This window comes from Mobula hypostoma, chromosome 6 (assembly GCF_963921235.1).
Source record: "Mobula hypostoma chromosome 6, sMobHyp1.1, whole genome shotgun sequence".
In the NCBI taxonomy this organism is placed as follows: Eukaryota; Metazoa; Chordata; class Chondrichthyes; order Myliobatiformes; family Myliobatidae; genus Mobula; species Mobula hypostoma.
Genome location: NC_086102.1, coordinates 177,485,597 through 177,509,877, shown reverse-complemented (window position 1 = coordinate 177,509,877; position 24,281 = coordinate 177,485,597). Strand labels below are relative to the sequence as shown.

Sequence of the window (24,281 nt, the reverse complement as noted above, 5' to 3'; positions counted from 1 at the left end):
ACATGTTAGTAGGGAAGTGGTGTTAGGTAAATTGAAGGGATTGAAGGCAGATAAATCCCCAGGGCCAGATGGTCTGCATCCCAGAGTGCTTAAGGAAGTGGCCCAAGAAATAGTGGATGCATTAGTGATAATTTTTCAAAACTCGTTAGATTCTGGACTAGTTCCTGTGGATTGGAGGGTGGCTAATGTAACCCCACTTTTTAAAAAAGGAGGGAGAGAGAAACCGGGGAATTATAGGCCGGTTAGCCTAACGTCGGTGGTGGGGAAACTGCTGGAGTCAGTTATCAAGGATGTGATAACAGCACATTTGGAAAGCGGTGAAATGATCGGACAAAGTCAGCATGGATTTGTGAAAGGAAAATCATGTCTGACGAATCTCATAGAATTTTTTGAGGATGTAACTAGTAGAGTGGATAGGGGAGAACCAGTGGATGTGGTATATTTGGATTTTCAAAAGGCTTTTGACAAGGTCCCACACAGGAGATTAGTGTGCAAACTTAAAGCACATGGTATTGGGGGTAAGGTATTGGTGTGGGTGGAGAATTGGTTAGCAGACAGGAAGCAAAGAGTGGGAATAAACGGGACCTTTTCAGAATGGCAGGCGGTGACTAGTGGGGTACCGCAAGGCTCAGTGCTGGGACCCCAGTTGTTTACAATATATATTAATGACTTGGATGAGGGAATTAAATGCAGCATCTCCAAGTTTGCGGATGACACAAAGCTGGGTGGCAGTGTTAGCAGTGAGGAGGATGCTAAGAGGATGCAGGGTGACTTGGATAGGTTGGGTGAGTGGGCAAACTCATGGCAGATGCAATTTAATGTGGATAAATGTGAAGTTATCCACTTTGGTGGCAAAAATAGGAAAACAGATTATTATCTGAATGGTGGCCGATTAGGAAAAGGGGAGGTGCAACGAGACCTGGGTGTCATTATACACCAGTCATTGAAAGTGGGCATGCAGGTACAGCAGGCGGTGAAAAAGGCGAACGGTATGCTGGCATTTATAGCGAGAGGATTCGAGTACAGGAGCAGGGAGGTACTACTGTAGTTGTACAAGGCCTTGGTGAGACCACACCTGGAGTATTGTGTGCAGTTTTGGTCCCCTAATCTGAGGAAAGACATCCTTGCCATAGAGGGAGTACAAAGAAGGTTCACCAGATTGATTCCTGGGATGGCAGGTCTTTCATATGAAGAAAGACTGGATGAACTGGGCTTGTACTCGTTGGAATTTAGAAGATTGAGGGGGGATCTGATTGAAACGTATAAGATCCTAAAGGGATTGGACAGGCTAGATGCGGGAAGATTGTTCCCGATGTTGGGGAGGTCTAGAACGAGGGGTCACAGTTTGAGGATAGAGGGGAAGCCTTTTAGGACCGAGGTTAGGAAAAACTTCTTCACACAGAGAGTGGTGAATCTGTGGAATTCTCTGCCACAGCAAACTGTTGAGGCCAGTTCATTAGCTATGTTTAAAAGGAAGTTAGATATGGCCCTTGTGGCTACAGGGGTCAGGGGGTATGGAGGGAAGGCTGGGTTCTGAGTTGGATGATCAGCCATGATCATAATAAATGGCGGTGCAGGCTCGAAGGGCCGAATGGCCTACTCCTGCACCTATTTTCTATGTTTCTATGTTTCTATGTTGCGGGCCGTATCATAGGTGGTGATAAATCAGCATACAGGAGGGAGACGGAAAATTTGGCTAAGTGGTGTGATAACAACAACCTCTTGCTCAGTGTCAGCAAGACTAAGGAACTGATTGCAGACTTCAGGAGAGGGAAACCAGGGTGAGTAATTTTAAATTCCTGGGTGTCTCTATCTCAGAGGACCTGTCCTGGACCCATCATGAATACGTAATTGCAAAAAAAAGCAGGACAGTGCCTCTACTTCCTCAGGAGTCTGCGGAGGTTCAGCATGTCATGAAAAACCTTGGCGAACTTCTATGGATGAGTGGTGGAAACTGTATTGATTGGCTGCATGATGCCCTGGCACGGGAGCACTGATGCCTTTGAGTGGAAAATCCTGCAAAAGGTAGTGGATTTGGCCCAGTACATCACGGGTCAAGCCCTCCCAACCATTAAGCACATTTCCATGAGACATTGTTATAAAAAATCAGCATCCGTCATCAAAGCTCCTCACCTCCCAGACCATGCTCTTTTCACACAGCTGCCATCGGGTAGAAGGTACAAGACCCTCAGGACTCGCACCATGAGGTTCAAGAACAGTCACCATCCCTCAACCATCAGGCTCTTGAACAAAAGGGAATAACTACACTCATCCCATTTCTGGTGTTCCCACAACCAATGATCTCACTTTAAGGACTCTTTATCTTGTTATTTTATGCTCTCTTTATTTATTGCTATTTACTTATATTTACATATGCACAGTTTGTTGTTCATTGATCCTGTTTACACAGATTTGCTGAGTATGCCAATAGAAAATAAAATCTGTGTTGTATATGGTGACATGCATGTACTCTAGTACTCAATTTTACTTTGAACTTTGGAACTGGTTACTCTCTCCACAGAAGCTGCTTAACCAGCTCAATGCTTCCACCACTTTTTGCTTTCATTAGTATAAAAAGAATTTGAATCACATACTTGTTTGCTTGTGGTTTCACAGTACAGCTGTAACTGTTTGAACAGCAATGATATCCATCAGTCATGTACTAATGAAGATTGCATGTTCACCCAAACCTTAAAAAGAGTCTTAAGGACAGGAAGAAGGCTTGGTCAAGTACTTCAGAAGTACAGTTTTTATTCTAAACAATGTACATGACAGAAGATGCTCATGGATTCCTTTCCGATGCATAATTTTCATGTGGAGATGTGAAGTGGGATTAATGGTTCTAATTCTTGCTCCAGCTAAACTCTCATGACATCTAGTCCTATGCTGGAGAAGTTGGATGCAATTCCACTGGTTTCCACCATTCTAATACACAGTCAGCCAGTTCAGCCTCAATGCTGACAACAATGGTTTCCCACTGAAAACTATAGCTTTAAGAGTTCCCAGTATAGTGCAGGAACCGGGGGCAGGAGGAGAAGCAAGACGGGATAACTGGTCGCTGGTAGTTGTGAGGAATATCATGCCTTCAGGATTCCTGAAATTATACTTTTATTATTCTTAACAATACTACTACAATTCTCACACTTAAATACCATTTTGATCTTATGTTTGAAGAGTCTCAAAAGACATTGTATAAAGTGCAAAAAATATAAAATGAAGCAAAATTGGATGACACAGAACTGTGAATAAAAATTTGAATATTCTTAACTCAAAAATTAAATGAAATATCTAGAACTTCTTCAGTTATTATTTACAATTGATAAATAATGCTTGCTGCTCTTCTACAGTTATATTAATAATTATTCAACACATTTACATTACATATTTAACATATATTTAATTTTGCTTTGCAGACTTCAAGCATTAGATGCTAGCGTCTCACCATTTTTATCCAGTGAATGTGGATCAGAGTGTTTCTTCCCAATATCAGCAAAAGATCTTACTATAGGAATTCGATTGCTAAACTTCTTTTGACTTTGATGATGATGCTGTTTCAGGAGCGCCTGATGCACCTTTTGACGAATTTCATCACTCAGTCCTGAGGCTACTTGTTGGTCCAGAATTAGATCTGTGAAAAGTAATTTGCAATCAAGATCAAAAAGAGATGAGGCAGATTTTCGCGTGACCAGCTTATAAATGAAAAAAAAATTATTTTAGTTTGCAGGAAGAAGTAACTTTGTTTGTTTATGACTTCGTTTCAGGTTCATTAACGTCCCCACTGGGATCACATTATTCAGAGACATAGAACAGACAGGTACATGAAATAGAACAGACAGGCAGTAAAAGAGGGCATGGGGGGGGGTGGGGGGAAGCAAGATATTGTAATGGGGTAGGACCAGACAAGGTGGCGCGTGGCCAAGTGGTTAGAGCGTTGGACTAGTGATCTGCAGATCATGGGTCCGAGCCTCGGCCCAGGGCAGCCTGTGTGTCCTTGAGCAAGGCACTTAACCACACAATGCTCCAGTCTACCCAGCTGAGAATGGGTACCGACAAAAATGCTGGGGGTTAACCTCGCGATAGACTGGCGTCCTATCCAGTGGGGGGGGTGGGGGGGGGGAAGTCTCATGTTCTCAGTCACTTCACATCACGGAAACCGGCATAACCTCTGGCCTGATGGGCCACAAGGCTCGTGACAGACTTTAATCTTTAAAAAAAAAGGACCAAACAAGAACATAGAGAACAATGCGAAACCTAGGAGCACCAGTTCCTGGACAGACTGGAAAATAGTGTGATGCAATTCTACAATGGAACAGAACAAAGAAAAACCAATGGTAAGAACACAAATGCATGAAAAACATTCAGTATAAAAATGAGGGAGAAACTTCAATATAATCCTTAACATGACTGCAAGACATTACAGTCTATAAAGTATCATTGAACAATTGCAGGTCATGTAAGAAATGTGGCTATTAATACAGTACTGTGCAAAAGTCTCAGGCACATGTTAAAAAAAAACTTGTAAAGCCACAATGCTTTCAAAAATAATGAATTGACAAGTTTTTAAATACCAAAAAAATCTATAAAGAGCAGTAAACAGTAAAAACTAAATCAAATCAATGTTTGGTGTGACCACCCTTTGCTTTTAAAAGTGCATCAATTCTCTTAAGTACACTGTTAGGCAGTTTTACAAGAAAATCGGCTGGTAGGTTGTTCCAAGCATCTTGGGGAATTTCCCAGTTTGTCTGCACACTTGCTCCTGTCTCTCCAGGTAATCTCAGACAGCCTGGACATTGTTGAGATCAGGGCTCAGTGTCGGCCATACCATCTGAAATCATATGAAAAAATCTAGCATAGCTCAGATTTTTGCACAGCACTGTATGTGCACAGCTTCCTTGGATGAGCTGCAACAAATTAATAATTAAAGTAATAATAAATATTCTGTTTATCAGCAATGCCATTGAATAGCCAAATAATGGTGGTGAAAATTATTTGTTCTTCTTTGAATGATGCGATGAGATCCTTCCCATCCACTTGAAAAGACAGAACAATGGACTAACAGCTCACCAACTGCTCTCAGAGAGGATCATTGATTCTCTATCAACAAATATAAAATTTTAAAGAGCAAGAGGCTACATTATGAAAATGTAAAATGTAAAGGGGCAATTTAAAAATTGGCCTAATTCGTCAGAACCCAAATCAATGGAAATTTTATTTAAAAAATGCAAATGCAAAATAACCAAAATAAAAATAAAAAATTCCAGAAAAACTCAACAGATAGACTACAGCATGAAAGAGAAATTGAGATACTGTTTTCAAATTGTAGACCTTTTGTTAATTGAAAATCTACTAACATTTGGAAAATCAGTTAGCAGGAGTAGGTATGGCTATGCATGATGGAACTAACGCGTCATAAATCCTTTGGAGTTTTTTGAAGAGGCAACCAAAAAGATAAATGAGGGTCAGGCAGTGGATCTATATAGATTTTATCAAGACCTTTGACAGGGTCCTACATGATAGGCTGGTCTAGAATGTTAGGTACTATGAAATCTGGGGGGAATTAGGTGGATTCAAAATTGGTTCGTGTGTAGGAATGACAGGGTGGTGGTTGAAGGTTGTTTCGCAGAATGGAGGCTAGTGACTAGTGGTCTGTCACAGGGGTTGGTGCTGGGGCACAATATTTATTATTTATACAAACGTATAAATGCTTTTGATGTGAATGCACAAGGCTTGATCGGAAAATTTGTGGATGACACCAACTTAAGAAGTATTGTTAATAATGAAAAAAGGTTATCATAGATTACCAGGAACCTTGATCCATTAGAGAACTGGGCCAAGGAATGGCAAATAGATTTTAATACAGGTAAGTGTACAGGGGAAAGTCAAACAGTGTAGGGCTTGTGCTATGAATGGTAATGCACGAGGGAGCGTAATTGAACAGGGGCTTGGGAGTAGAGGTGCAAAGTTCACAATGTGCAGCATCACAGGTAGACAAGATGGTGAAGAAGGCACTTAGAACACTAGCCATCAGTCAGGGAATTGAGTATAGCAGTTTTCAGGCATTGTGTTGCAACTGTAGCATCATTGCTAATGCTGAACTTGGAGAACTGTGTACAATTCTGGTCACCCTGATACGAGAAAGAGAGCAGAAAAGATTTACGAGGATGTTGCCAGGACTAAAGAACCCGAGTTACAGTAAGAGGTTGGCCAAACTAGGTTGTTATTCTTTGTGGTGTAAGAAATTGAGGACTGATCTTATAGAGGTTTATAAAATCATGTGGACTTCTCCCTAGGAAAATTAAACTCTATATTTCATCTGCTACTTCTTTGCCCATTGTCCCAACTTGGCCAACTCCTTCTGCAGATTCCTTGTTTCCTCAATACCACATGCTTCTCCATCTATCTATGTACCATCTGCAAAAGTGACCTCAAAGCCATCAGTTCCATCATCCAGATCATTAACATATAACATGAAAATTAGCACCAACCTACAACACCAAATCCAGAATTACCATTTCCTTCATGGACTTGACCACAAGTTGCTCTAAAAAAAAAATCATCTTGTAGGCATTGAACAAATTTCTTCTCCTGGAATCTAGTCTCATCCTAATTTTCTCAGTCTACCTGCACATTGAATTCCTGAATCACCAGGATAACATTCTATCTCTTATTCTAAATTGTACTCTCCATCCCAGCTCTTACTCAGAAGACTGTCTGCAACTCAGATCAGTGTCTTTTTAACTTTGCAATTTCTTCATTCTACCCACAAGGATTCTATATCTTCCAATCCTATGTCACTTCTTGCTAAGATTGGATTTCATTTTTTAACAATTATCCACCCAGACCCCTCTGCCAACATGCCTGTCTTTTTGACAGGATGTGTATTCTTGGAAATTTAGGTCCAACCTGTGATTTTCTTTCATCTACATCTCCGTGATGCCCACAACAGCATATTTGCCAATTTCTAGACATACTTTAAACTTAACTACCTTGTTTCATAAACCATGCACATGCAATTTTGTATTCACCACCCACTTCTCAAGTTTGTCTCCACTTTGTCTGAAGTGAAATCCTTATCCCTTTCTAGACTGTCTTATTTTTGTATTCAGGAAGCTTCAACAACATCTCCTGCTCTCCTTCCCTTTTACTTTATGAATACTTATCCAAGCTGTTGAACTATCCTTTCCTTCAGCCCGTTATACTGCTGGCGTTTGGGTCAGCAATGAAGGTCCTCCATCTCTGTCTGGTCTTGGTCATCTTCTCTATTGTGCCTCAGATGCGGTTCAAGGTCCTCATTTCTCCCTCTAAAGTAGAGAACCAGGTTTTCTTTGGTCTCCCTCCTTCCTCCACCCTTCACAGATCCAAATAAAGTGGTATCTTGATGAAGTTGTCCTCTCTTCTCATTGCTTACCCAATCCATCTCCAAGGTTTCCTCATGATGATTGTGGCCGTGTCACTCCCTGTCATGTGCCAGCATTCCAACCTGTACAAAAGTATGGGCAGATCACATCTCTGGTACCACTTCACCGTGGTGTAGATGCTGCACATGGTTGATCCACATATGCTGCTCATTGATCTGAAGACTTTTCTAGCTTTGCTGAGTCTGTATATTGGATGTCATCCTTGATCCCACTATCCTGCCAAATGATGTTGCCCAGGTAGGTGAACCTGTCGGTGCTCAGGAGGGGGAGCCACTATATTGAGGGCCATTGCTGTTGAACTGATCCCCTTACTATTTCATTTAAAGCCCTATCCACACCCTAGTTATGCAATTTGCCAGCACCCTGGTCCCTGCGTGGTTCATGGTCAAGTGGTCAGCATAGACTTGTGGGCCGAAGGGCCTGTATCTGTGCTGTACTGCTCTATGACTCTATTTCATGCCTCCCATAAAACTCAGCTGGTTTAGTCAAAGAATGCTTTAGTTAAGATTAATAGGTTACCATGTGGTTCAGTGAGTTCAATATCAGGAGATACTATACATTGTTTCTTGGGTGTCATTGGCAAAACACAAAAAATATTCCTTTTTCGTCAGCAACCAGCTCAATCGCAGGCAAGTAAACTTCTAAGCACGTCAATGTTCACCATCCTGACAGCAGTCCCAAGGCAGTCTGCTCTACCGACTGCATTTCATGCTCTGCAGCAAAGCAGATTGCAATGAGTGCTGTCCACACCTCGTTCACAACCCAAGTACACGACACCATGATAGGATGCACCTTATCATCAGATACGCTGCAAGTGACTGACAAAGAAAATAATGAAAAGAAGGATGGTAAGTAGAGGAGGAAAAGAATGAGAAGATCCACTGAAATGCACTTCCTACAAAAATAAAAATAATTGAGTTCACTATAGGTAACCACAAACATAATTTGTTGTACTTGTGTCTGTGAACATATTGAGCTCTTTATCCACAAATGTCTTCCTTCACATGAACACTTCACATAGACAGTGCTCCTCTCGATGGTGAATACCGGAGGACTATTTGGCCATTATATCACAAGAGTCAAGCTAAGTCAACCCACCAGTCAGCATCTAAATGTAATCTTGAAATAAGAGACAATAATTGCTCGATCTTTTCTGATGGCACGGGGTGATACGGGGGGGGGGAGAGGGGGGCATTTTAATTATAATCTACAAGTCATTAATTGGGTATAGTGTCTCAGTTATTTTTGAACAATCATTGCCTTATTATCCATCTGTTAGCATACCTCCAATTTCCTCAATGGTGCTGGCTCTCATGTCCAACAGGACTGTTCCATTGATGATACAACTCCTCAACTCAAACAGACTATGCAATGATAGTGTAGCCACATACGGTTTACTCCATCGATCCCCTCCATCTTCAACATCCTCTTCAAATTTCAGCCATCTAATTTCACAGATGAATGGTTAAGTACGTCAGCACATTTAAAATATTTTCCATGTCATATATTAAATAAAGTTCCTGTACCATGATGACAATCTGAGAACAAGCAATACTCGTTAGCCCATAATGATTCTCTACATTGGAAAATTAACAAGCATAAACATTTTCTTTTCATAATAAAGCACACCTCCAGTATTCTATTCCTACTTATCTTTATCCTATGTGGCATAACCCCTGAGGCTGTTAACATGGATCGTACTGTCTTGTCATCAGAAACATTTTCCCTGTACCTAGTCTGTCATGGATGCTAGAACTTTATTAGTTTGTGTGAGATGCTCTCCCATTCTCCTACATTCCAGGCAGCGACCGCCTAACAAACCTAATCTCCCTTCATATGTCACTTGGATATCACATGAATCGGTTTAGTAAATCTTTATCCATTTCTAACTGTCCTATCCTTTACACATGCTCAACTCAGGATAATAAGTAACAGTATGATAATTCAGTGGGCAAGCATCAAAGATGAGCCCATTCAAGACTTCAAACAACGCCTAACTGGCTTTTGGAATAAAACCACAGTTGGTTTTTCTTTAACCAGTATCAAAAAAGGCCATTATTCTGTTTATCGACTATAGTTCAGCATTCAACGCAATCATATCCTCATTTCTAATCACACGCCCAAAACCTGGGTCTCTGTACCTTCCTCTGCAACTGGATCCTTAACTTTCTCATGGGAGACCACAGTCTCTGCGGATCAGAAATAACATCTCCTCCTCGCAACACAAGTGCACCTCAAGAATGCATGCTTGCCCACTGCTCAACTCTCTCTACACCCACAACTGTGTGGCTAGGCAAAGCTCAAACACCATCTATACAGTAAGTTTGCCGATGACACAACTTTTGTTGGCAGAATTTCAGATTATGAGGAGGTGTACAGAAGTGAGATAGATCAGCTATTGAGAAGTATCACAACAACAACCTTGCAGTCAACATCAATAAGACCGAGGAATTAATTGTGTACTTCAGGAATGGGAAGTCAAGAGAACACACACTAGTTCTCAACAGGGGATCGGAAGTGGAAAGGGTGAACAGTTTCAAGTTCCTGGGTGTCGACTTCTCTGAAGATCTATCCTGGGCACAAAATATTGATGCAATTACAAAGAAGGCATCATAGTAATAATATTTGATTAAGAGTTTGAGGAGATTAGGTATGTCACCAAAGACACTCACAAATTTCTACTGGTATACTGTGGAGAATATTGTAGCTGGCTGCATCACCATCTGCTATGGAGGGGCCACTGCACAGGATCGAAATGAGCTGCAGAAAGTTGTGAACTCAGTCAGCTCTATCATCAGTACTAGCCTTCCCAGCATCCAGGATAACTTCAAAAGGCAATGTCTCAGTAAAGTGGCATCCACCCAGGAGAGGCTCCCTTCTCATTGCTGCCATGAAGGAGGATGTACAGGAGCCTGAAGACACACACTCAACATTTGGGAAATTTCTTTCCTTCCACCATCAGATTTCTGCACAGATAATGAGCCAACGCTATCTCACTATTTTTTCCTCTCTTTCTGCACTACTTAATTTAATATAACCAGATTCTGATACAGCCATGAGTGCCATAGAAGGTTAAGAAGCAGGAAAAAAAAATAAAAGTTCTTTCATTTTTTCAGGTTCCTGCAGTATGCCTCAAAAAAACAATGCACAATAGATGGTGTCATTTTGGTGCAAGATATGATCCAGAACCTCAGGACGTTATTGCCATATCTACTAGAGTTGCAGTTGAAGTGAATAAGTGCGACTGTGGGGGAAGAGGGTGAGAGGGGGCAGAGAGGGCATGGGGGGAGAGTGGGAGAGAGACTGGGTCTGTACAGGGACCGGCCAAGGGGCAGAAATGGCACAGAGATAGAGGAAGAGGGGGAGAGTGCATGGGGTCAGAGTGGGAGAGGGTGCAGGGTCAGAGAAAGCACGTGGGGGGGGAGAGAGAGAGAGGGAGGGAGAGAGAGAGAGAGGGAGGGAGGGAGGGAGAGAGAGAGAGAGAGAAGAGTTAAAGAGAGAGATGGGGAGGCAAAGTCTAGGTTGGCAGTGCAATAAAGTGGGAAGTGCAAAAAAATGAGGATGTAAAAAGAAAGCTGCTGTGTTATGTCCACATGAGTGTGCGTGGGTGTTTTGTGCATGCAGTTTGAGTGTGTCTAAGGATCTGTACATGTGAATCTGTGTCGAGGGCTGATGCTAACCTCGTGTAATAGATCCTGTTTTTCAATCTTCTTGGACCTCCTTGCCATTAGACTAAGTCTTTGTTACTTGATTCTTTTAAGACAATCTGGAAACTGGTGTACAATGTTCACTCCACATTAGACAAATTCAAACACAGCAATTTTTACTCTGAGAAATAACGCTCATGCATTTTCCACCAACTCTCACTTAAATCATACATCTAAATCTGGATTTAAGAGATTTTTCCCTTCTGTGTGGGCTTATCTAAGCTTTAATCAGCTAAACCCAGAACAGCACATAAATACTACAAGCTTTCATTTGTTGAATCAGTGTTTAGAAACACAAATCACCTAGCAGTCTCCTTCCATTCTGTATCTTCACCATTATGCATGCAAATTTCATCAAGTTCAGTGAAGAGATCGTGTGGAACATGTTCTTCATCATCATCCTCTACTCCAAGAATGAACTGCACACGTTGGGATGGAGTATCTGAAGGACATTGAAAAATGAAATTAGAAAACCAATATTATAAATTATTTCTTTTACGACAAAAGGTGCATTTCTGCTGAAAAATAATCTTCATTATTAGTCTATTTCTGTCTGCCAGACATTAACTAATCAGGGAAAGTCCTTCAGGCATTGCAGGTAACATGGTCTATATGGTATCTGGTCGCCTCACTATAGGAAGTATGTGGAAGCAGTGGAAAGGGTACAGAGGAGATTTACCAGGATGCTGCCTGGTTTAGAAAGTATGCATTATGACCAGAGATTAAGGGAGCTAGGGCTTTACTCTTTGGAGAGAAGGAGGATGAGAGGAGATATGATAGAGGTATTCAAGATATTAAGAGGAATAGATAGAGTGGATAGCCAGCGCCTCTTCCCCAGAGCACCACTGCTCAATACAAGGGGACATGGCTTTAAGGTAAGGGGTGGGAAGTTCAAGGGGGATATTAGAGGAAGGGTTCTTACTCAGAGAGTGGTTGGCGCGTGGAATGCACTGCCTGAGTCAGTGGTGGAGGCAGATACACTAGTGAAATTTAAGAGACTACTAGACAGGTATATGGAGGAATTTAAGGTGGGGGGTTATAAGGGAGGCAGGGTTTGAGGGTCGGCACAACAATGTGGGCTGAAAGGCCTGTACTGAGCTGTACTATTCTATGTTCTATAAATAGACAAAAATATTCACCAATCGGAAGGCTAAACAGAGGTCAATAATTTACTCCAACAGGATATCTAGGAAGGCTTCAGAAACCCTGTAAGTCATTCACTGTTGTGCCCCAATCTACAAAAATATATTTGCTTCTAAATGGACATAAAGGCTTTCACAAACATCCAAAGTGGCTTTTGAGCCTGTGTGACCATTCAGTTAGCCAAACTTATCATAAAAGAATAAAATCATAGAGTCATAGAGAATTACAGCACAGAAGCTGGCCCTTTGGCCCATCTAGTCCATGCCCAACCATTTAAACTGCCTATTGCACTGGGAACATAGCTCTCCAAGTAACTATCCAACTTCTCTTAAGCATTGACATCGAGCTCGCGTGCACCACTTGCACTGGCAGCTCATTTCACACTCTCACCACCCTCTGAGCGAAGGAGATTCCCCTCATGTTCCCCTTAAATTTTTCACCTTTCACCCTTAACTCATGATCTCCAGTTGTAGTCCCACCCAACCTCAGTGGAAAAAGCTTGCTTGCAATTACCCAATCAATATCCCTCATAATTTTGTATACCTTTATCAAATCTCCTCTCAATCTTCTATGTTCCAAGGAATAAAGTCAAATCTATTCAATCTTTCCTTATAATTCAGGTCCTCCAGACCAGACAACATCCTTGTAAATTTTCTCCGCATTCCTTCAACGGTATTTATATCTTTCTTGCAGAAGGTAAAGCTTCAATACGATTGTGAGAGTCTCTTACTAAGATCAGGAAGATCTAAATTGCCCCCATACAACACACACAAAGTGCTGAAGGAACCCATCAGGTCAGGCAGCATCTATGGAGAGGAATAAACAGTCCATGTTTCAGGCCAAGACCTTTCATCAGGACTGGAAAGGAAGGCAGATGAACACAGAATAAGATAAGGGGATGGGAGGGGAGGGAGTACAAGCTATCAGGAGACAGATGAAACCAGGTGAGGGTGAAGGTGGGTGGGTATAGGGAGGGGTTATGAAATAAAAAGCCAAGAGGTGATAGGTGGAAGAGGTAAAGAGATGAAGAAAAAAAAAATCCGATTGGAGAGAACAATAGACCATGGGAGAAAAGGAAGGAGGAGGAGCACCAGAGGAAGTTGATGGACAGGTGAGGAGAAAAGAAAGAGTAAGAGATGGAAAAAAAGAGAGAAAAGGGAAAAATTACTGCAAGTTCAAGAAATTGATGTTCATTGCATCAGGTAGGAGGATGTCTAAACAGAATCTGAGGTGCTGCACCTCCGTCTGAGAGTGAGCTCATTGTGACAGTACAAGAGAGCGTGGAACAACATGCTGGAATGGGAATTGGAAGTCACAATGAAAGAGGTGGACACAGGGAAATCCCACCTTTTGCGTCAGATGAAGTGAAGGTACCCAATGATGCAGATCCCTAATCTAAATTGGGTCTCACCCCTGTAGAGGAGACTGCACCAGGAGCAACAGATATAGTAGATGACATCACTTGTTGGTGAAGTGTCACAACACCTGGAAGGACTGTTTGGAGCTCTGAATGGTGGTGAGGGATGAAGTGTAGGGGCAGATGTAGTACTTGACCCGCTTGCGGGGCTAAGTGTCAGGAAGGAGATCAATGGGGAGTGACGAATGGACAAAGGAGCCTTTCCCCATCTTCTCATTCTAGCGTCTTCCCCTTTCCTTTACAGCAGTGATGGCGGGTCTTGGCCCAAAACATTGACTGCTGCCTGATCTGCTGGATTCCTCCAGCATTACCTGTGTGTTGCTCGGCATTTCCAGCAGCTGAAGAATCAAGTGTGTTTATAAATAGCCCCAGTCTTGTTGGGGTTTCTGATGCTCTTGTTTCCTGACGTTTTACCAAATTTTTGATTTAGAGTCATTAAGCACTACAGCACAGAAACAGACTTTGTTTCCTCTGGCCTGTGTCAGACTATTAGTGTGCCTCGTCCCATCAGCGACACCCGAACCAAAGCCCTCCATAACCCTTCCATCCATGTACTCATTCTAATTTCTCTTAAATACCGAGATCAAACCCGCATCTAACACTTCTGATGGCAGCTTATTCCACACCTTCACCACCCTCTGAGTGAAGGAGCTCCCCCTCAAATATATCACCTTTTCACCCTTCACCATCTAGTTCTAATCTCACCCACCCTCAGTGGAAAAAAAAACCTGTTTGCATTTACCCTGTCTATACCACTCATAATTTTGTATACCTCTATCAAATATCTCCTCATATTCCTATGATCCAGGGAATAATGTCCAAACCTAGTCAACATTCCTCTATTCCTCTGGTCCTCAAGTCCAAGCAATATCCTAGTAAATTGTCTCTACACTCTTTCAATCTTAATTTGGATTCATTATTTCAATCTAAACATCATTACCACATGAAAAACAGAGCTATTTTTTTCTGAAGTTCTGCAGTGACTCTACATTTGTGCAACGGAAAATCTGTGACATTAATTACTCATGACCCAGTCATGGTTTTAATCACACTTCAATGATAATAGGACGTTAATACTTTTGAACAGTGCTACAGGGAGGAACAGAGAAAACAGAAAGTGTTAGGGGCAGGAAAGGAGCAGAGGGGAAGAGGAGAAAAGACAAACAGAACGGCATCTGTCACAGATCATACTCTTTTGTGTTTAAATCTCACCATGCTGAAGAAAAGTGCAATGCATAGGCAAACGTACTTCATACATATGAACCACTAGTGATATAAATATATCAATATTTTGATGATTGTGTAAAGCCCTTCTTTCCAAGTGGGATCTGACTCTTTCAAATTAGAGTAAGATTCAAAAATCCAAATTGTGAACCTCTGCAACTCGCACTTGCTCTTTGAGTGAGTGACTAATACAAGAAATAGCAATTGAAATGTAAGTGTGTTACATTCGTAATTAATTCTTGAAATATTTTATTTGAAATTATTTCTTGTACATTCATCAATTTTGTACTTATTGTGCTTTGTGAACTGAAAACACTATTTAACCTTGCTTAAATAAAATCAGACTGTAAAGCTAAAATACAAACTTGGTTCCCATGCATGATGTTAGAACTGGAGAGACTTAGTGTCCTGTAACATTATATTTATCCTCTTCAAGTTGAATTTAATGTAGTGAATTGAGTAGGTGGTCTGTGGAACAAGTAAAATTTCATGCTTTAAGAAAAACATACACTTTCAGATGACCCCAAATATTAAAGAGTGATATTAGACCATAAGATATAGGAACAGAATTACGACATTTGGACCATCAAGTCTGCTCCGCAAAGTATACATTTGTTCTCCAGATCAGCTGCAGAAATAGGTGAAGTTTAACCTGGCCAAATGTGCAGTGTTGCACCTTGGTACGGCAAGCATAAAGAGAGAGTACAATATTTAAGGGCAAGACAATGTTGATGAGCAAAGGAATCTTGGGGTCAAGTTCATAGCTCCCTGAAAGTGGACATGCAGGTGGATAAGGTGGTTAACAGGGCGTGTAGCATGCTTGCCTTGATTTCTCGCGGCAGTGAGTTCTAAAGTCAGGAAGTTATGTTGCAGCTTTATAAAGTTCTAGTTAGGCTGCATCGGGAATATTCTATACAGTTCTGCTCATCCCATTGTAGAAAGGATGTTGAGGGTTGAAATGTTTAATACCAGAGGGCATGCATTTAAGGTGAGAGGGGTTAACTGAAGGTCTGCGCCAAGTTTCTTTTTAACGCAGAGAGTACTGGGTGCCTGGAATGTGCTGGCTGGGTGGTGGTTGAGGCTGATAAATTAGGAACTTCTAAGAGACGTTTAGATAGGCACATGAATGTGAGGAAAATGGAGAGATATGGGCATTGTGTAGGTAGAATTGATTACTAATTTAATTGGATTGGCACAACATTGTCAGCTGATGTGCCTGTCCCTGTGCTCTACAGTCAGAGTCATAGAGTAACGGAACACTACAGCACAGACACAAGCACTTTGGCCCATCCAGTTCATGCCAAACCATTAATTTGCCTTGTCCCATCGATCTGCATCTGCACCACAGCCCTCCATAGCCTGCTCCATCCTGGTACCTATCTAAATTTCTCTTGAATGCTGAAATTGACTTTGCATCCGCCACTTGCACGGGCAGCTAGTTCCACACTCTCACCACCCTCTAAGTGAATAAGTTCCCCTACAATTTCCCCTTAAATATTTCACCTTTGACCCTTAACACATGACCTGTAGTTCTAGTCTCACCCTACCTCAGTGGAAAAAATCTGTTTGCATTTACCCTGACTATACCTTTCATAATTTTGTATACCTCTATCAAATCTCCTCTCATTCTTCTATGTCCTAAGGAATAAAGTCCTAATCTATTCAATAATAATTTTGTATACCTCAATCAAATCTTCCCTCATGTTTCTGCGCTGTAAGGAATAAAGTCCAAACCTATTCAATCTTTCCCTGTTACTCAGGTCCTCATGTCCCAGCAACATCCTTGTGAATTTCCTCTGCATTCTTTCAATCTTATTTACATCTTTCCTGTATGTAGGTGACTTAAAGTGGACACAGTACTCCAAATTAGGCCTCACGAATATCTTACATTAAATTATGAAGCCAATGTGCCAAAAGATTTCTATACAACCCTATCTACACAACTTTCAAGAATTATGGACCTGTATTCCTAGATCCCTTTGTTCAACCACACTCCTCAGTGCCCTACCATTAACTGTGCAATATCTACCCTGGTTGGTCTTCCCAAAGTGCAACATCTCACACTTGTCTGCATTAGATACTATCTACCACTTTTCAGCCCATTTCTCCAGCTGGACCAGATTCTGCTGCAAGTTTTGATACTTTTCCCCCTCTGTCCACTGCACTCCCAATCTCGATGTCATCCACAAATTTGCTGATTCAATTTAACACATCATTATCCATATCATTGATATAGATGTCAAACAACAAAGGACCCAGCACTGATCCCTGCGGCACACCGCTGGTCACAGGCTTCCAGTCAGAGAGGCAACCATCTACAAGCATTTACTGGCTTCTTCCACAAAGCCAACGTCTAATCCAATTTACCTCCTCATCTTAAATGGCAAACTACTGAACCTACTTGACCAACCTACCATGTGGGACCTTGTCACAGGCCCTGGTAAAACTTAAGTAGAAAACCTCCACAGCCTTGCCTTCATCAATTTTCCTGCTAACTTCCATGAAAAACTCGAAGACTGGTAAGACAGAACACACTGACATACACATGAAGCCATGCTGACTATCCTTAATCAGTCGATTCCCATTCAAATACCCAGTCCCTTAGAGTATCTTTCAATAACTTTCTCACTACTAATGTCAAGCTCAACGGCCTATAATTTCCTGGCTTTTTCTTAGAACCTTTAAAAGATGTTTGCGAAGAAAAAGAATTTCAGATGTCTATTGTATATGTTTCTCTGAAGTTAAACGTATCTATTGAAACAATGGAAAAACATTAGCTATTCTCCAATCCTCAGGGTCGTCACCTGTAGCTAAGAATGTTTTAAATATCTCTGCATGGGCCTCTGCAATTTCTGCATTAGTCTCCCACAGTGTCCAAGGGACCACAATGTCAGGCCCTGGGGATTTATCCAACCTAATTTCCCTCAGGACAACAGATTCCTCCTCCTTTGTAACCTGCATAGGGTCCACGACCTCGCTGCTGCATTGCTTCACATCTACAGGCTCTGTGTTCATCTCCCAAGTAAAAACAGATGCAAAAAATCTATTTGAGATCACCGTTCTTTTGGCACCTTGCATAGATTACCATTCTGATCTTCCAGAGGACCAATTTTGTCCCTTGCTGTCCTTTTGCTCTTAATATACCTGCAGAAGCCCTTTGGATTGTCCTTTACCCTGCTTGCTAGAGCAATCTCATGTTCTTTTAGCCCTTCTCATCTCCTTAAGTGTTCTCTTGCATTTCTTATAATCCTCAAGTACCTCATTTGAGTTAATCTCTCTCTCCCTCTCCATTTCAGCTGCAAAACTTCCCTTCTGTACAGGTCCCACTTCCCCTAGAAAAGGGACAATTGACCGAAAAACTGAAGCTCTCCCTCCTGCACCAACTCCTTAGTCATGTGTTAAATTGTATGATCTTCCTATTTCTGGCCCCACTAGCACATGGCACTACTATTCTATGTTCTACCGTACTCTGTAAAGGTCTCAGCCACTCATATATAGCTAGGGTGCCAAGATTTTTTTTTGCACAGTATTGTAATATTCTTTATGTATTGCACTGTACTCCTGCCACAAAGAAAAACAAATTTCATGACACGTGAGTGATGATAAACCGGATTCTGATATGGGTCTCTATTGTGGACTGAGTGGAAAGGGGAATCATGATTGGGAAAAGGGGGAGGGAGAGGGGAGGGAGCAGAAAGCACCAGAGAGACATTCTGTAACGATCAAAAAACCAGTTGCTTGGAATCACATGACTCCACCTAGTGTCTCAGGGCCAGGGATTTCTATACTCATGCCACCACCTACCACCCCTCCCCCCCATCCTGGCATTCCTCCTCTTCCACCTGGCCCACAACCTTCCCATTCACAACATCCATTGCTCCCACCAGATTTACAAAAAGTCTTAGGCACCTAAGCCCAAGACTTTTGCACAGTTCTGAATGCTCTCAGACTTCCTTTGATAAGCACTACTTGTGTAGCATCCCTCTGCGCAGACTCCAAGATTTTACACAAGATTCTCTTGACTAAACATCCATGACAATCGGACAGCCTCCACCATAAATTTACAGGGTATACCAAAATCAGGAAAGGAACACTGAAACAGCATTAAAATAACCACCATCTTTTTAATGGCACTTAAAGTTAAAAGTTAACAGGATCATGTTTTTTTTTGATTTCTTAAGTGCTTTCAATATCATACAGCCCTCATTGCTGGGGGAAAGGCTCCTTTCAATGCAGTTGACACTTCCATTGTATCCTGCGTAATGGACAACCCGACTGGCAGACCACAGTTTGTGCGTCTTCAGAGCTGTGTGTTAGATATGGCTATAAGCAGCACTGGGGCCCCACGGGGGACTGTATTGGCTCCCTTCCTATTTACTCTGTATATCTGACTTTAGATATAACACTGAGTCTTGCCATCTGCAGATACTCTCTGATGACTCAGCAATAGTTGGGTATATAAAGGGAGGACAGGAGGATTAATATAGGGCCACGGTAAATGAATTTGTCAAAAGGTGCAAGCTGAATCATCTGCAGCTCAACATCAGTATGACAAGGGAGATGGTGATGAACTTCGGGAAGACCAAGCCTGCACTGTTCCCTGTTATTATTGATGGCGAGGACATGGATGTGCTGAGGACCTACAAGTACCTGGGGGAGGTTCTACCTGGATGACAGACTTAAGTGGAACACCAACACAGAGGCTGAGTACAAGGGCCAGAGTCACCTCTATTTCCTGAGGAGACTGAGGTCCTTTGAAGTATGCAGGCCTCTCCTTCACATGTTCTACCAGTCTGTTGTCACCAGTACAATCGTCTATGTGGTGATGGGCTGGGGCAATACATCAACACGGCTGATGCCAACATGCTCAATAAACTGATTCAAAAGGCTGGCTCCATTATAGGAGTCAAACTGGACACACTGAAGTCTGTGGTAGAACAAAGGACCCTCCATAAAGTCCTGGCAATTCTGGACAATGTTTCTCACCCTCTGCGTGCCACCTTGGCTGAACAGAGGAGCACACTTAGTAATAGACTGACAACTATGCTGCTCCAAAGAGCGCTATATGAGGTCATTCTTACCCTCGGACATTAGGCTCTATAATGAGTCAATCTATAGCTAGCTGGGGAAGTGATGAATCCCTCCTGTTAGACTGTTATTAATCGCTGTTTACCAGATCTCTGTTTAGCTCTGTTTACCACACCCCGCTATCGCAGACACCCTGTGCAATATTACCATCACTTCTTATCTGGACGGTGTGAATGTGCACTCATTACTGTATAATATTACAGCTCTTCTTGCACTACCATCTTATCAGTGTGAATTGGAAATCTTGTCATTTTTGACTTGTAAATCTTGTACATCTTAATTTTTTTTATTCTAACTTACTTCTCTTCTAATATTTGTATATCTGTGCACTTATAATTCTACTGTGACACTGTAATGTCTTTTGGGATCAATAAAATATCTATCATCTTCAGTCTATTATTTCCACTAAATCATACAAATTTGCTCATCAGGAAATGAAAATGATAAATGGAAAAAGCTTCCGATGCTGGACATATGAAATAAAGCAGAAATGCTGAAAACACTCAGTAGGTCAGTCAGTGCATTTCCGGTTGCTTCATATCCACAGTCACTGTTCATGATTAAGCGATGCATTTCTAAATGTCTAATAAGTTTGTAATAAATTCTCACTTGGAGTATTGTGAGCAGTTTTGGGCCCATCATCTTAGAAAGAATGTGGTGACACTGGAGAGGATTCAATGGTTCACAAAAATCATTCCAGGATTGAACGACGTCATATGAAGAGCATTTGATGGCTCTGGCCCTGTTTTCAATCAAGTTCAGAAGAATGAGGGGTGACCTAATTGAAACTAATTGAATGGTAAAAGGTCTTGATAGAGTGTGTGTGGAGAGGATGCTTCCTATGCTGGGACAGTCTAGGACCCAAAGACACAGTCTCAGACTAGAGAGATGTCCGTTTAGAAGGGAGATGAGAAGGATATTTTTCAGCCAGAGCGGAGAATCTGCAGAATAAGTTGCCATAGGTGGGTGTGGAGGCCAAATCTGCATGAATGTGTTTAAGACAAAGGTTGATAGATTCTTGATTAATCAGGGCATGAAGAGATATACGGAGAAGGCAGGAGACTGGGCTGAAAGGAAAAATGGATCAGCCATGATGAAATGGCAAAACAGCCTCAATGAGCCAAATGGCCTAATTCTTCTCTTAAATCTTATGGTCATAACTTCCCACAATCCCAGAATGTTACCACAATTAGGCAGAACTATCAAGAGTTATCTATTTATTGGCAAAGGAGTAAGCAAATAGCCAGTCACAGGAGAAGAGATAATATCAACCATCACATCTCTACAGATCCTTAACATGAAAGGAGAATCCATTACCATAAGTAGGAGACTCCCTCCCATCCTCCGTGCTCGAGTCTCTTTCTCGATCACGCTTGCGATGTTTGTGCCCGCGATGCCTGTGCCGCCGGTGGCTTCGCCTTTCCCGTGGAACGTGAACACCGATATACAGAGTCCGATGACCTACAGATGTAGAAAATAAATAATTTTGTGCACAAGCTTTTGTACATTTTTATTGATTTTAATATTTATATCAACAAATATAGACTCGTTTGAGTTTTGTTGTCACTCTTGAACATCCAAAATCAAAAACATGGAATCAAAGAATGGTTGCAGCATAGGAGGCCATTTTGCCTATTGGTAGGTCTCCATCTCTAGTTCCACCCACTGTCCCTTTCTGCACAACTTTGTGCATTTTTCTCCACCATTTATTTATTCAATTTCCTCTTAAACCCAAGATCGAAGATCAAGACCTGTTTCCGATATAGCTGCTGGCAGTGCAATCCAGATTCCATCCACATTCTCTGTATATAAAAAAAAGCAAGTGTTTCCTGTGCTACTCTAAAATTTTGTTCCCTGCTACTCAATTCCTGTGACTTCTAGTCCACGATACCTCCACAAAATGGAACCACTTTCCCATTCTGCCTATATCTATTAATATTCCCTAAAGTCCTATCAGAATTTCCCACATCCTCCTCTTCAAAAAAATGGTCCCATCTTCTCCAATTCACGCAATTCTATCCTGGATTCTCGCTCTCTCTTGCATCCTTCCTATCATATGAGACCAGAAATTAACACAATACACCAATCAAGGTTAGAGCAATATTTTTACAAAGATGTTGCACAATTTCCTGCTTTTATGATTCCTGCTTCTGGTGATAAAACCCAGAAAGGGGCATGTTTTAATAAACCATTCTTACCAGGCAAGATGACACCGGCAACATTTTGCAGACAGCACACAATATTAATAGGTATTCTAGTAGATACACTTCTTCTGAACTATGATCGCTGTAGTCTGCAGCCTGTAATTTCCTATTCAAGGACGTTCTTTTGAACTGACTAAACTATCAGCTGCTTTTGCAGTCTCTTGGAGTATTCAATGAACTAGGATGTCGAGTGTACAGGTACGGCCGGGGTGGTCACCACTCTAGGTGGACTCTGCGTCAAGACCAGATGGCGGAAGACGAACCTGTGCTCAGCTCATAATGTAAAACCGATCCCATTTTTTGCCTTTCCTCATATACCTCCACAGTAAATTTCATTTTTCTTGTGTCCATACATTCAGCCACCCTGTTTTTACCCTGCTACAATGTAGCAATATCTTTTTGCTTTATCAATAACTCAATACTTTGTTTGGTTCCTTAAGGTTGATATAGCAAGGGAAGTGGTAATGGAGACCAGCTCCCACTACCTTTAAGTGCTCCCAATGGTGTGCGTCTCAAATAGCCTCTGACCACCGAGCCCAACTCTTGCCCTTCAAATGTAGCTTAGCTACTAAGTCCAGCGAAACCATTTCTAGTGACAGGAGACCACGATCTGGAAGAGGGGTCCGTGTGTAGTGAATCTAAGTTTGCTGATGATACTAAATTGAGTAGGAAAGCAAATTGTGCAGAAGGTATGGAGAGTCTGCAGAGAGATATAGATGGGTTAAATGGCAAGGGTCTGGCAGATGGAGTACAATGTTGGTAAATGTGAGGTCATCCACTTGGGAAAGAAAAATGAAAGAGCAGATTATTATTTAAGTGGTAAAAAATACTGCAGCATTTTGCTGTGTAGAGGGACTTGGGAGTGCTTGTGCATGAATCACAAAAGGTTGGTTTGCAGGTGCAGCAGGCTTTCAAGAAAGCAAATGGAATGTTTGTCTTCATTGTTAGACGGATTGAATTTAAGAGGAGGGAGGTTATGCTGTAGCTGTACAGGGTACTGGTGAGGCCGCAACTGGAGTACTGCATGTAGTTCTGGTTTCCTTACTTGAGGAAGGATATACTGGCTTTGGAGGTGGTACAGAGGAGGTTCACCAGGTTGATTCCAGTGATGAGGGGGTTAGACTATGAGGAGAGATTGAGTCATCTGGGACTGTACTCACTGGAATTCAGAAGAATGAGAGGATATCTTATAGAAACATATAAAATTATGAAAGGGATAGATAAGATAAAGGCAGAAAAGTTGTTTCCACTGATAGGAGAGACTGGAACTAGGGGACATAGCTTCAAGATTCAGGGGAGTAGATTTAGGACAGAAAGGAGGAGGAACTGCTTTTCCCAGACAGTGGTGAATCCGTGGAATTCTCTGCCCAATGAAGCAGTGGATGCTACCTCAGTCAATAAATTTAAGACGAGGTTAGATAGATTTTTGCATAGTAGGGGAATTAAGGGTGATGGGGAAAAGGTGGGTGGGTGGAGATGAGTTCATGGCTAGATCAGCCATGATCTTATTGAATGGTGGAACAGGCTCAATGGACCAGATGGCCGACTCCTGCTCCTATTTCTTATGTTCGTATTAGATAGGGAAAAGGCAGGTTACTGGTGCCTTAAAACCAGTCACTTTGGGCAGATGGGATTCATCAGCCGTGGTTAGCAGCTCATCTAGGAGATGGAAAACTCTCATCTCAAAACTCAGCTGTTTGCAGCTATACCCGCTCACGGGGAAGGCTCATAAATCCTGGGAGAAAAATCCACAGCTGAAGTCCCTAAGGCAGTCCTACATTGAGCTTAATGCTGACTGACAACTCCTGTAACGCTGCTGGTACCAAACTATGCCAGTCTCTGCCGTTCCTTTGGGCTAATCAGATACATGGAGAGGGGGAACCTATTACTTCGGCAACAGCTTGCTCTCCACATTGTACTACCCAGGCTTGCATATCTAGACAGCTGGGATGCAACATCCATGGTCGACCCCGACCGATGCCAACTTTTATGCCAATGGAACATTTCTGGATTCACATTTATATTGGTAATCTATTCTCATACACTCTTTGCAAGTCTCACTTGCAATCCGATTCTTATA

At 41.9% G+C, this 24,281-nt stretch overlaps 1 protein-coding gene across 3 annotated transcripts in view; it reads right to left on the bottom strand.

The window, feature by feature from the left end:
* The window catches only part of LOC134348634 (sodium-driven chloride bicarbonate exchanger-like), a 258,317-nt gene that overhangs the window by 129,452 nt on the left and 104,584 nt on the right, over window positions 1-24,281 (bottom strand). For all 3 annotated transcript variants that reach the window (XM_063052328.1, XM_063052326.1, XM_063052327.1), the window contains exons 3-6: window positions 21,315-21,458; window positions 11,429-11,567; window positions 8,703-8,863; window positions 3,443-3,628 (exon numbers count right to left, since the gene is read on the bottom strand). In XM_063052328.1, the coding sequence (XP_062908398.1) occupies window positions 3,443-3,628; window positions 8,703-8,863; window positions 11,429-11,567; window positions 21,315-21,458 (630 nt within the window). The remainder of the gene's footprint in view (window positions 1-3,442; window positions 3,629-8,702; window positions 8,864-11,428; window positions 11,568-21,314; window positions 21,459-24,281) is intronic.